Here is a 12,283-nt window from a genome sequence, read left to right as displayed (position 1 = left end):
CCAAAGAAAAACCTACAGTAATACTACAAAAATACTAGCATCATAAAACTACTTTAATAATATGATGAAAATACTACACGTACACAACAACAAAATCTACTTTCGAAATGCTAAAAAATACTACTATGGAAATGCTACATAGAAATGACTTCAGAAATACTACATAAATAGTACAAAAGTACAGTAACACTACAAAAACTACAGAACTTTATTAAAAATCCGACTTGTCTTGAAAGTGTTGCGTTCACGTGCGTCTGCGTCCCAGTGGAGAAGTCCACTTCGCACCGCCCCCCGCATACTTCCGGGTCTGTTCGCCTTGGCGGAGGCACCTGCACCATGAAGCGGCTCCCGCTGGGAGGAGGCGGGGCCCCCCAAAAGTCCAAGAAACCCACCGCCGCCGCCGCCACGGAGCTGCTGCTCCTCGACGCCGATCAAGATCACCAGAACTCCGGCGTAAGCTCGACTCGGCACCCTCAAAAGGATGCCCGGGTCGCGGCGGAAGCTCCCCCGCTAAGACGCACGACCGGCGGCATGATCTGCAACAAGAACGGCGACTGCCGGAGGGAGCCCACCAGCTCCGGCAGCCTCTCCTCACTCATCTCCTGGCAGGGAGGAGTAGAAGCACCCGAGGGCGGCAACGCTCCGAGCATGGACGGCTTGGCGCTCTCGGACGCACCCGGGGCGGAGGTCAAAACCGCCGCGGGGACCGACAAGAAAGACTCCCGGGTGTCTTTCTCCACCGGGTCCGGGGGTCGAGGGCACACTCCGACTCTTCTACCCAGGAAGTCATCCACGAAAGCGGCGGCGGCGGTGGCCGACGACGGGTCTCTGTCCGCGGGGGATGATGGCGAGCCAAGCCGGGGTCAGACCTTCATGCAGCGGCAGTTCAGCTCCATGCTGCAGCCCGGGGTGAACAAGTTTTCCCTGCGGATGTTCGGCAGCCAGAAGGCGGTTGAGAAGGAGCAGGAGAGGGTCAAGTCGGCAGGGAACTGGATCATCCATCCTTACAGCGACTTTAGGTATGCGCACACGCCCAACAACTTTTAATGCCTTCCCATTTTGCACCGGACGGCTTTTGGACGTCAAATTTTAGTCAAAATTGAATCGAAACAGGATTTTGTCCAAAATGTCTCAAGATGGGTTGTGTTTTGCCCATTCAGCATGGGGCAAATGCTGTCTAAATATAGCACTTTTTGTGTTTACCTTGTCTAATTTGGTCCAAATGTAGCCTGAAATTAGGTGTTGGCAAAATAAGTCCAAAGATAGCTTTTGTGGACCCAAAAAGTTGTATTCAGAAGGTCTTTAAAAATACCTTTTTACAACCAAATAAAGACGTCTTTGTGTCGAATTTGCGTCTAAATCTGGTTTGGACATGATTTAGTCCAAAATGTCTGAAATTAGGTGTTGGCAAAATGAGTCCAAAAATAGCTTTTGTGGCCCCCCAAAAAGTTTTCTTCAGATGATCTTTAAAATACCTTTTTTTTTCAACCAAATAAAGACGTCTTGGCGTCGGATTGGGTCTAAATCTGGTTTGGACACGATTTAGTCCAAAATGTCTAAAATTGCGTGGAGGCAAAATTAGTACAAATATAGCCTTAGTGGCCCCCAAAATGTTATCTTTAGAATGTCCTTAGAAATACCTTTTTTCAACCAAATAAAGACATCTTGATGCGGATTTAGTCCAACATATCTAAAATTGGGTCATGTTTATCTCATTCAATACGGAGCAAATTGAGTCCAAAATAGTAGTTTTGTGTTTACCTCATCTAATTTGGTCCCCATGTACCCCTCAAAAAGTGGTCTATTCAAGGTTTTAAATAATACCCTTTTTCAACCAAGTAAAAAAACTAAAATGTGTCGGTTCCATTTAGACCTGAATTGTAGGGATTACAAGTATTGATACTTTGCAATAATGTTGGGTATCGGGCTAACATTATTACCCATACTTTAGAATCATCCCAGGTATTGGTCTAATAGCGATTCTATCACAAATATAATCAGATTTTGAAAAGCTAGGGAAATTTGATACATTGTTGCCCAACTTTGTTAGAAAATTACCAATACTGGGTTTTGGTCATTTCGCAAAGGTTAGGGACAAATGGAATTGGGGTGTGGTACCGGTATCAGTGACCACACAAGATTTGGGTATAGATCTGAAAAATGGAGTATTATAAATCCATTTCCTTAAGGGACAGTGTGTATTGTTTACCCTCCAAATGTTACTTGTATTGAGTTTGGAAAGAAGCACAAGGAAGAAGAGAAACTACGTGAACCAAAAGCACAATTTTTCTTCTAATTTCTTTGCACTTTTACAAGGTTTTTGGGGTTACCCTTAGCAGCAAAATGGTGGACAATTACAGTATGTCAGCTAGGTGAGTTAGGTGAGCCTCATGTTATGTGTAATATTTACAAATTTCTTGACCAATAAGTTTAAAAAAAATGTTTATGTTCCAAAAATATTTCCATTTATTCAAATCAATATTGTTCAAATAATTAACGTTTTCTATCTCTAGGGGGCAGAAGATAATGATGAAAGGATCTGCATTCTGCATTTATATAGCGCTTTTCAAGTCAATGAAGACTTCTCAAAGCGCTTTACAATGTGCTTCACATTTCCCAGTAGCGGCCTTGCAGCCATGTAAGGCGCTGACCTGCTTATCGGGGGCATTAGGGGTACAGTGTCTTACCCAAGGACACTTCGACATGTAACACGGAGGAGCCCGGGATTTGAACTGCGATCTTTTGATCCCAAGTTGAGCGCTCTACCTCCTGAGCCACTGCCGCCCCATTTCGAATAATAAACCCCGACCCTTTAAAAACAATATTTTTTTCTGCAGAACATTAGGGATGTTTATGTACCGGTACTCATGGTATCAGTATAGATATACCTGCTCGAGATCTATCAGTAATAAGACATATTTAACATTACAAAAAATGTACTCAATAATTTAATCAGTGATCAAAAATTAGCTATTTATTATCAATAATTACTGAGTTTTAGTGTTGGGGTTAATTTCACCATTTTCCTTTATTAAACGGGTTTTATTGGGTTGTTGAATTCCTTAAAATTGCTTGAATTTTAATGTTGTGTTTTTAAGGTTTGAAAAGTGCTTGAATTTTAGGTTGTTTGCTTCAAAATGTTTAAAATTGTTGCCATGTTTCTTAGGTTAGGTGCTAGCGCTTGGGCTTCAAATAAGGGTTTTAAACGTATTTTATGATTCCAAAATAGGATTGGGGCTAGGGTTAGAAACTAAGGTTTAAGCTCTGTATTATGCTATTAAAATGAATATAGGATTCTGAAATAGGGTTGGGGCTAGATTTACTGCTAGAGTTAGGCTTAGGGTTAGGAATTGGGGTATGAGCTCCATGTTAGGTTTCTAATCTGAATGTAGTCTTCCAAAATATGTTTAGAGCTAGGGTTATAATTTGAAACAGGTTTAGGGCTAGGGTTAGGAGCTTGGGTTTGGGCTCCATATTAAGGTCCAAACGGAATGTAGGCTTACAAAATATGTTTCGAGCTAGGGTAACCATTTATAACAGGGTTATAGCTAGGGAGGTTTGGCCTTCAATAAGGGTTTTAAATTTGTTTTATAGTTCCCAAATATGATTGGGGCTAGGGCTAGAAACTAAGGTTTTGGCTCCTTATCAGGGTATTAAACTGAATTTAGATTTCTGAAATATGACTCGGGCTAGGTTTACTGCTAGAGTTAGGTGTAGGTTTAAGGTTAGGAACTAGAATTTGAGCTCCATATTATTGTTCTAAACTGAATGTAGGGTTCCAAAATATGTTTAGTGCTAGGGTTATAAATTGAAACATGTTTAGGGCTAGGGTTAGGAGCTAGGGTTTGGGCTGCAAGTTAGGGTTTTAAACTGATTTTGCGATTTCAAAATAATGTTGGGGTTAGAGTTAGGGTTTGCAGCTAAGGTTTAAGCTCCTGTAATTTTGCTTGGTGTTGGATTTTTTCTTAAAATTATACCGGGAAAACTGGCCTGGAAAGTTCTTAAACAGTGCTTGAATTCAGCCACGAAAAATAGTACAAACCATGATTAGAATCGATTATTTGGTTGCCGTGGTGACGTTCGGACAATTTTTGTCCCAGGTTCTACTGGGACTTCACCATGCTCTTGTTCATGGTGGGCAACCTAATCATCATCCCGGTGGGCATCACCTTCTTCAAGGACGAGACCACCACGCCTTGGATCATCTTCAACGTGGTCTCCGATACTTTCTTCCTCATGGACCTGGTGCTCAACTTCCGCACGGGTATCGTCTTCGAGGACAACACCGAGATCATCCTGGACCCAAGGAAGATCAAGAAGAAGTACCTGCAGAGCTGGTTCGTGGTGGACTTTGTCTCCTCCATCCCGGTGGATTACATCTTCCTCATCGTGGAGAAAGGGATCGACTCGGAAGTTTATAAAACGGCCAGGGCGCTTCGAATCGTGCGCTTCACCAAAATTCTCAGTTTGCTGAGATTGCTCCGCCTCTCCAGGCTCATCCGCTACATCCACCAATGGGAAGAGGTAGGAATTTCCTGCCCAAAAATATATACTATTAGGTAGGGATGAGCAGGGTACCAATACAGTAGTAGTAGGCCGTCCTCACATTACACCGTTTTCACTTTATGGTACAGAAACCCTTTTCACAGCATTTTCCCTACTATACGACATCGACAACAAATTATTTGGTGTACCCAAAAACGTATAAAAGTCAAAGTTTGCAGTATTTATGCGTTTAACGAGATATCTCTCTAAGACTATATACAGGATATCTCAATCTCTATCAATCTCTTGCTTTCTCAGGCCATCTCTCCCCACGTCTCTATCTTTCTCCATCCTCATCTCTTTTTCTCTCTCTCTCTTTCTCTCTATCCCTCTATCTCATTATTTCTTTCTCTCTATCTCTGTCTACCTCTCTATCTCTCCATCCCTTTAACTCTCTCCCTCTATCTCTCTGTCTCCCTATGTCTATCTTTGGCTTACTTTCTCCCTCTCTCTTTTTCTCTCTATCCCTCTATCTTACTCCATTTCTCTTTCTTGCTTTCTTTCTCTCTCCCCCTCTCTTTCTCCTCCTCGCTATCCGTCTATTTTTCTCTATTCATCTCCTGGTTTCTTTCTTTCTCTATCTACCTATCTATCTTTCTCTATCCCTCCATCTCTTTAACTCTCTCCATCTCTCTGTCTCTCTATATCTATCTCTGGCTTTCTCTCTTTCTCTCGTTTTCTTTCTCTATCCCTCTATTTCTATTCCTCTCTCTTTCTTTCTTTCTCTCGCTCTCTTTGTCTCCCTCTTTTACTCTCACTCCATCCCTCTATTTCTCTCTGTATATCTCTATCTCTTATTCTCACCATTTTTCTGTCCCTCTCTTTCTGTATCTGTCTCTCTCTCTGTCACCATCTTTCTCTCTCTCTCACTCTATCTCTCATTCTTACCATCTTTCCATCTCTTTATCTTTCTCTTTATCCCCTTTTCTTATTCTCTTTTTCTCCATCTTATTCTCTTTTTCTCTGTCTCTCTGTCTGTGTATGTCTCTCTCTATCTCCATCTACCTCTACATCTCATCTTCCGCTTTTTTTCTCTATTTCTCTCTTTCTCTCTCTTTCCATCTCATCATATTTCTATCTCTTTATCTCTCCATCTCTCTCTTTCCCCCTCTCTCTCTTATTCTCTCTATCTGTCACTCTATCTCTCCATCTCCCCCTCTCCCCCTCTCTTTATCTTTTCATCTCTCTATCTCCCCACTCCCCAATTCTCTTTATCTTTCTATCTCTATCATTCTCTGACTCTTTCTTTCTTTTTCTCTCTCCATCTCTAATCTATTAGTGCCCCCCCACGAGAATGTTTTTCTTCTATAATGTGGCCAAAACGAGCTCGACACCGCTGCTCTAGTAGCTCGATACGTTCTTATACTAAATAAACCTAATCAACCCCGTCGTGTCGTGTTTGTGTACATCGCACCACCGACGGTAGACTTGTTTTTTTTCCCAGCTGCCGTGAATCACCGAAAACAAGCGCACCCTCTTTTAATTACCTAGTGGTAATTTGCACTCAGGGAGAAGCTTAATTACTGTTTCCGTTCCACGTAAACAACTACACGGAATCGGTGCCGTGTGGTTGCACCGCAATTATGTTAAACAAAAGCATTGACATTTGACAATGACGTCTAGTGATTCTTGGAGGGAAAAATTGTCATGCAATGTATTTATTCTGGGTTTATACTACGATATGTACATTTTTATATTCGATGACAAAAATCTGTTATGACGGAAAATTTGTCTATATTTTTTAAATTCATTTTTTATTCGTTATTTTATGTCATACTTTAATTATGTTATTTTGAATTTTATTTTTTGTTATTGAAACATCTGTTGCAGCCTGGTGATCATGGAAGGGGGGTCACCTCATGTGCAGTCCCTTCTCAAGTTCATTTTCCTCATGTTGAGGTTTTTGAGTTTTTCCTTGCCCTCATGTAGGTTTCAGATCATGGGATGGCGTAATGGTGTTCTGTGCAGTCCTTTGAGACTTTTTGTGATTAAGGGCCCGGTCACACAGCCGTTTGCGTCTGTATCGAGGCTGAATCACGGCCAGAAATTTCTGCCTGTGAAGCGGACGCTATTGAACGCTTTGAGATTGCCATACAGACGAGATACAGCAGTGCTTTACTCGTGGTCGGAAATTCACACGCGTTGCGCTGCTCAAAACTTTTAGGGCCCAGTCACACAGCCTTTCACGGGCGTATCAAGGCTGAATTACGGCCAGAAATTTCTGCTCATGAAGCAGACGCTGTTGGACGCTTTGAGATCGCCATATAGACGAGATACAGCAGTGCTTTACTCGCGGTCGGAAATTCACACGCGGTTGGCTGCGCGAAAAAGTTTTGCGCTGCTCAAAACTTTAGACCACGTGTTAACCGCGGGCGGCACACGAGGTAATGACGCAGAAATGACGCAGAACGACGTGCTATGGCCGCGGCCAGGGCGTGGTTACACGTGGGTAGGACGCGAAATTTCAGCGGGTAATCGTGGGTGGAGCATGGTAATAGCATGTTCTGCGCCTGTATCGCGGTGTTATTACGTGAAATTAGCGTGTTACGCGTGTGACGGTCAAACGCCTTTCTCCGCGTATATACAGCACGATTTGCCGAGCACACGTCAGTTGTGCTCGAGACGTCAAGGGGTGGACATGGATCCCCGTCACCGTAGTGACCTTGTCTTAATCCATTTTTATTTCTTGACATTTCTTTTCATTTCATAACAAGATAATAAAATAAAAATGAAAAACTATTACAATTATAACATATAGGCTTCTTTGGTGCCATAGCTTGAAATATTGATCTTCACGGGACTGTGTCTTGAGCGGTTATGATTTCTACAGCCCGGTGTTATGCCGAGAAATGCATCCCTGGCGAGATTTGCATCCCCTCGCTACTACAACCACTTTTACCTCGTTTTATCTCACTTTTAGGGAATGTAATGGCGAACATATAACCAAATCCACTTTGTCTTGCATTTGTTGGGAATGTAATACAACATAAACCATTCCGTCTTTGTTTTTGTTGTGAACGTAATCGAACAGTAATGCACACCGTATATAAATCACTTTTGAGAACTGTTATGCACTCTACCGTAAAGCTTATTATGCAGAAATAAGCTTTATGGTAGAGTGCATAACAGTTTCAATACGAGCGATTTGAATAGAAAAAGGCAAAATAAACATGTTACCTGCTCAAAAGTGATTTGTATACGGCGTGCATTACCGTTCGATCACATTCACAACAAATACAAAGACGGAATGGTTTAAGTTGTATTACATTCCCAACAAATGCAAGACGAAATGGTTTTGGTTATATGTTCGCCATTAAATTCCCTAAAAGTGATATAAAAGTGTGATAAAACGAGGTAAAAGTGGTTGTAGTAGCAAGGGGATGCAAATCTCGGCAAGGGTGCATTTCTCGGCATAACGCCGGCTCGTCAGCTTTTATACCCGTGGTCCACACAAGAAAATGACGCGGAAATGACGCGATGAGGAAGCGGAACAGTCGCCGGCGTCTGTTTTGCGGGCATACCACCGATGAACAGCGGGTTGGCCAATTTTGCGCATTTTCCATCGCGGGCAACCACGGGCAAAAAAAAACCCCAAAATTTTACCCGCGATACAAACGCCAAGATTTAAATTAGAAAAATGTGAGCGATGTCAGAGTAGCTGTTTACCCACTTTGACTCAAGAGTTAAAGTTGATGTCAAAACAATAATTAACCCTTTAATTCAAGTGTTGACGTATTTTAAAAAATGAAATCAAGAGCTTTGGCTGGCAACCAATTCAGGGTGTCCCCTGCCCACTGCCTGAAGATAGCTGGGATGGGCTCCAGCACCCCTGCGATCCTACTGAGGAAAAGCGACGCAGATAATGGATGGATGGATGGAAATTAAGAGCTACAGCAGCATTTTAAAAACTGTTAAAAATTTTAAGCATATCAACGTTAGAGTTCAAGAAGATTTAAACTTTTGGGTCGAACCTGCTTTAACTCGCGTTAACACGACTTGAAAAGCTTTAATTTAAAAGTTAAAGCAATAGTTAAAACAATCAGTAAATCTTTAAAAGTTTTAACTTGAGTTACAGCAGCACCAAAAGTCTTAAACCTTTATTTTTATTTTTCACCTAAGAGTGAAAGCAGCTCTAAAGCGTTAATGCGCAAAAGTTATCTCGAGTTAACATAACATTAAAGCTTTGATTAAAGATTTAAGGTTGTAGTTAAAGGATGGGTAAATCTCAAACCTGCTGTAACTCTTCACTTCAAGCAGCTTTAAAGCTTTAACTCAGTAATAGCGTCAATGGTTTAACTCAAGAACTGCAACAACATTTTAACAAAGGTTTAACCTTTATAGCAGTTTTAACTTGTAATTTGACGGATCTTTAAAACTTTAAAGCAGGTTCAACCCCAAATTTAACTTGAGTTAGAGCAGCACATGTCGAAGTGTCCTTGGGTAAGACACTGAACCCCTAATACCCCCAATAAGCAGGTTAGCGCCTTACATGGCTGCATGGCCGCTATTGGGAAATGTGAAGCACACTGTAAAGCGCTTTGGGAAGTCTTGACTTGAAAAGCACTATATAAACGCAGATCATTTCATTTCATAAAAGCTTGAGCTTAAAATTTACTTACAGCAGCATTTAAAAATACTTACCTATCCATCCATCCATTATCTGCACCGCTTATCCTCAGTAGGGTCGCGGGGGTGCTGGAGCCCATCCCAGCTATCTTCGGGCAGTGGGCAGGGGACACCCTGGACTGGTTGCCAGCCAGTCGCAGGGCAGAGTTAACTATTTTAATCATTTTAATTTAAGAGTTAAAGCACCTTTAAAGACAACCGTTTGAGTTAAATGTGGTTTAATCTAAGTGTTAAAATCTGACTCAAAGCTTTGAGTCAAAAGTTACAGTAACACTAGAAGGAAAGAGCGTTTAAGGGCGGCATTGGCTCAGGAGGCGCTCGTCTTGGGAGATCCCAGGTTCGATTCCCCGCTTATATGTCGAAATGTCCTTGGGCAAGACAGTGAATCCCTAATGCCCCCAATAAGCAGGTAGGCGCCTTGAATGGCTGCATGGCCGCTATTGGTGTGTGAGTGTGTGTGTGTGAATGGGTAAGTGTGAAGCACATTGTAAAGCGCTTTGGGAGGTCTTCCTTGACTTGAAAAAGCGCTATATAAATGCAGACCATTTACCATTTAAGCCGTTTTAATTAAAGAGTTAAAGCAGCACATACATAAAATGTCATACTTTCACTTTAAACCCCCCCAAAACTGTCCAAGTGTGATAAAACTATGCTGACCTTTGGTCAAAATAGCAGCACCAAATTTGGACTTAAGCACGACTCGTATCGGGTGACACACGGGGGCGCAGATCGGCATTGTCGGGAATAAGTGTAACGATTTTCCCGGGGCAGGAAGCTCTCGTCTCGCATGCTTTTGTCTCAGGGTGGCGCAAGGGAATGGGTGTGCGTTAATTGTTCTGGAGAACATCCAGCGTCTGCTACACATGAGCAGATAACGTGTCGGTGAAAGAGCATGTGGTTGCTCTTTGTCTCATGGTTCCCAGTTTTTGTAGTGTGTGAACGTTGACCCAGATTGCAGCGCCTGACTTTCTGTTGGTGGGGTGGTAGAAGGTGGCGGGGATCCATTTGTGAAAGATTAATCATGTAAGGGGATGCCGCTTGGCTAACTTCTCCTGAAGGACCTTGTTTGGAAATAGAAGTCGAGTTAAGCATTGATGTTCACTGTACGTAAATAAAACAACTACAGGAAATTCTGATTTTAGCCTGTGCCGTCATTAGAATAATTGTATTACTTAAGCTTAGGGTTGAGCCTAACTCAAACCCTAAACCTAGAGTCTAACATTAAACAAAGCCCACAAATCCTAGCCATAAACCCTAATCACTTAAACCTCTAAACCTAACCCAATCATATACCCCTAAACCCTCTAACCCTAAACACTAACACAAAATCTCTAACACTAACCCCTCTTACCATATCCCTTTAACCCTAACCCTTTTATGCTACTCCTACCCTTAACCTAAGACCCCAACCCAGACACCCTAATCCTCTTACCTTACCCTAGCCTCCTCAGCCTGACCCTCTTAACCTAACCCTAATCCCTTTAACCTTAACTCCCTACCCTAACATTGTAAAACTAACCCTAAACCCTAATCCTACCGTAACTCCCCAAACCTCTAACATTAACCCTAACCCTACACGAACCCTCTAACCCTCTAACCCTAACCCCACTAACCCTTATCTTAAAGCTCTGACCTTAACCCTAACTGAAACCCCTAAACCTTAACCATACCCTAACCTCTTAACCCTTCTTACCCTAACCTGACAACCCTAAACCCTTGACCCTAACTCTTAACTTTTTAACACCCTCTATCACTAACCCTCTAACCATATTCCTGGCTTAACTCTCTCTCTAACTCTTGTATAACTCTCCAACATTAACACTAACCCCACTAATACTAACATAAGCCCTCTAACCTTAACCCTTATAAGCCTATCCCTGTTACCCTACCCTAGCCTCACCCTAAACATCTGACCCTAACGTCACCCCCTACCCCTAACCATACCCAAAACTCATAACCCTACCTCTCTGACCCTAACCAATCTATAACCCTATCCCTCTTACCTTACTCTACCATTACCCTAAAGCTTTTGACCCTAACTGCAACCCCCTAACTTGAAATCCTAACCATACCCAAACCCCACAACCCTAACCACTCTAACACTATCTCTCTTACCCTCCCCTACCATTACCCTAAACATCTGACCCTAACCTCAACCCCCTACCCACAACACCCTAACCATACCCAAACATCTAAACCCTAACTCGCCGACCCTAACCACTCTACCCTATCGTAATCTTCTTATCATATCCCTACAACTACACAACCCTAACTCTCATACCCCCTAACATTACGCCTAACTACAACACAAAACCATCTAACCATCACTTTAAGCCTAATCTTCTAACCTTAATGCCAACTTCTAACCCCCACCCAGTTTCGCACTTGACTTTTGAACCCAATGTAAATGACCTTTCCCAGATCTTCCACATGACGTACGACCTGGCCAGCGCGGTGATGCGTATCTTCAACCTGATCGGCATGATGCTGCTGCTGTGCCACTGGGACGGCTGCCTGCAGTTCCTGGTGCCCATGCTGCAAGACTTCCCGTCCGACTGCTGGGTTTCCCTCAACAAGATGGTGGTAAGACATCAAGATACTCTAACGTTGACCATGTCATTTCATTGACGTCTTTGGGGAAACTTGCAGAAATGACGATTGATTTTTGTAACCTTCCAATGAGTGGAAATTTCCCCAGTCATCGGTTATTCTCAGATGGTCGGTGTAAAGCGCAACAGTCCCAATGACTCGTTACAATATCATTTTCAGAGGCACAAGCTTCAATCTCGACCATTGGGTACAATCACGACACATAAATATTCAATAAGAAAATAGGAATCAGAAGCCTGCTTCGGGACTTTTCCGAGCATTATAAGATCGTGCATTTGCATATCATTTTCTAAAGTATACGCACAAAAAAAATTGATAATTCAAAAGAAGCTAACAAAATTGATGACGCTACAAAACGTAAACGTACATTAAAAGCATCGTGGAAAGAGGAGTTCACGTGGCTTGTAGCAGATGACGCAATGCAAACATTGCATGAATGAAGATGAGTAAATACAGGTACATACTGATGGCGAATGGATAACAGCGATATCATGATGTCATA

The 12,283-nt window shown here is 42.4% G+C and overlaps 1 protein-coding gene across 1 annotated transcript in view; it reads left to right on the top strand.

Moving 5' to 3' along the window:
• The first annotated feature begins 324 nt into the window (after positions 1-324).
• hcn2b (hyperpolarization activated cyclic nucleotide-gated potassium channel 2b) overlaps positions 325-12,283 on the top strand; it is a 45,518-nt gene continuing 33,559 nt past the window's right edge. The window contains exons 1-3 of the mRNA XM_088349409.1: positions 325-1,019; positions 4,101-4,524; positions 11,593-11,754. Of these exons, the coding sequence (XP_088205535.1) occupies positions 337-1,019; positions 4,101-4,524; positions 11,593-11,754 (1,269 nt within the window). The 5' untranslated portion in view covers positions 325-336. The remainder of the gene's footprint in view (positions 1,020-4,100; positions 4,525-11,592; positions 11,755-12,283) is intronic.

This window comes from Urocampus carinirostris, chromosome 12, assembly GCF_059441175.1.
Source record: "Urocampus carinirostris isolate Australia breed hairy pipefish chromosome 12, RoL_Ucar_1.0, whole genome shotgun sequence".
Classification (NCBI taxonomy): domain Eukaryota; kingdom Metazoa; phylum Chordata; class Actinopteri; order Syngnathiformes; family Syngnathidae; genus Urocampus; species Urocampus carinirostris.
The sequence above is the reverse complement of the archived record's forward strand: the minus strand, read 5'-3'. Positions and strand labels throughout refer to the sequence as shown.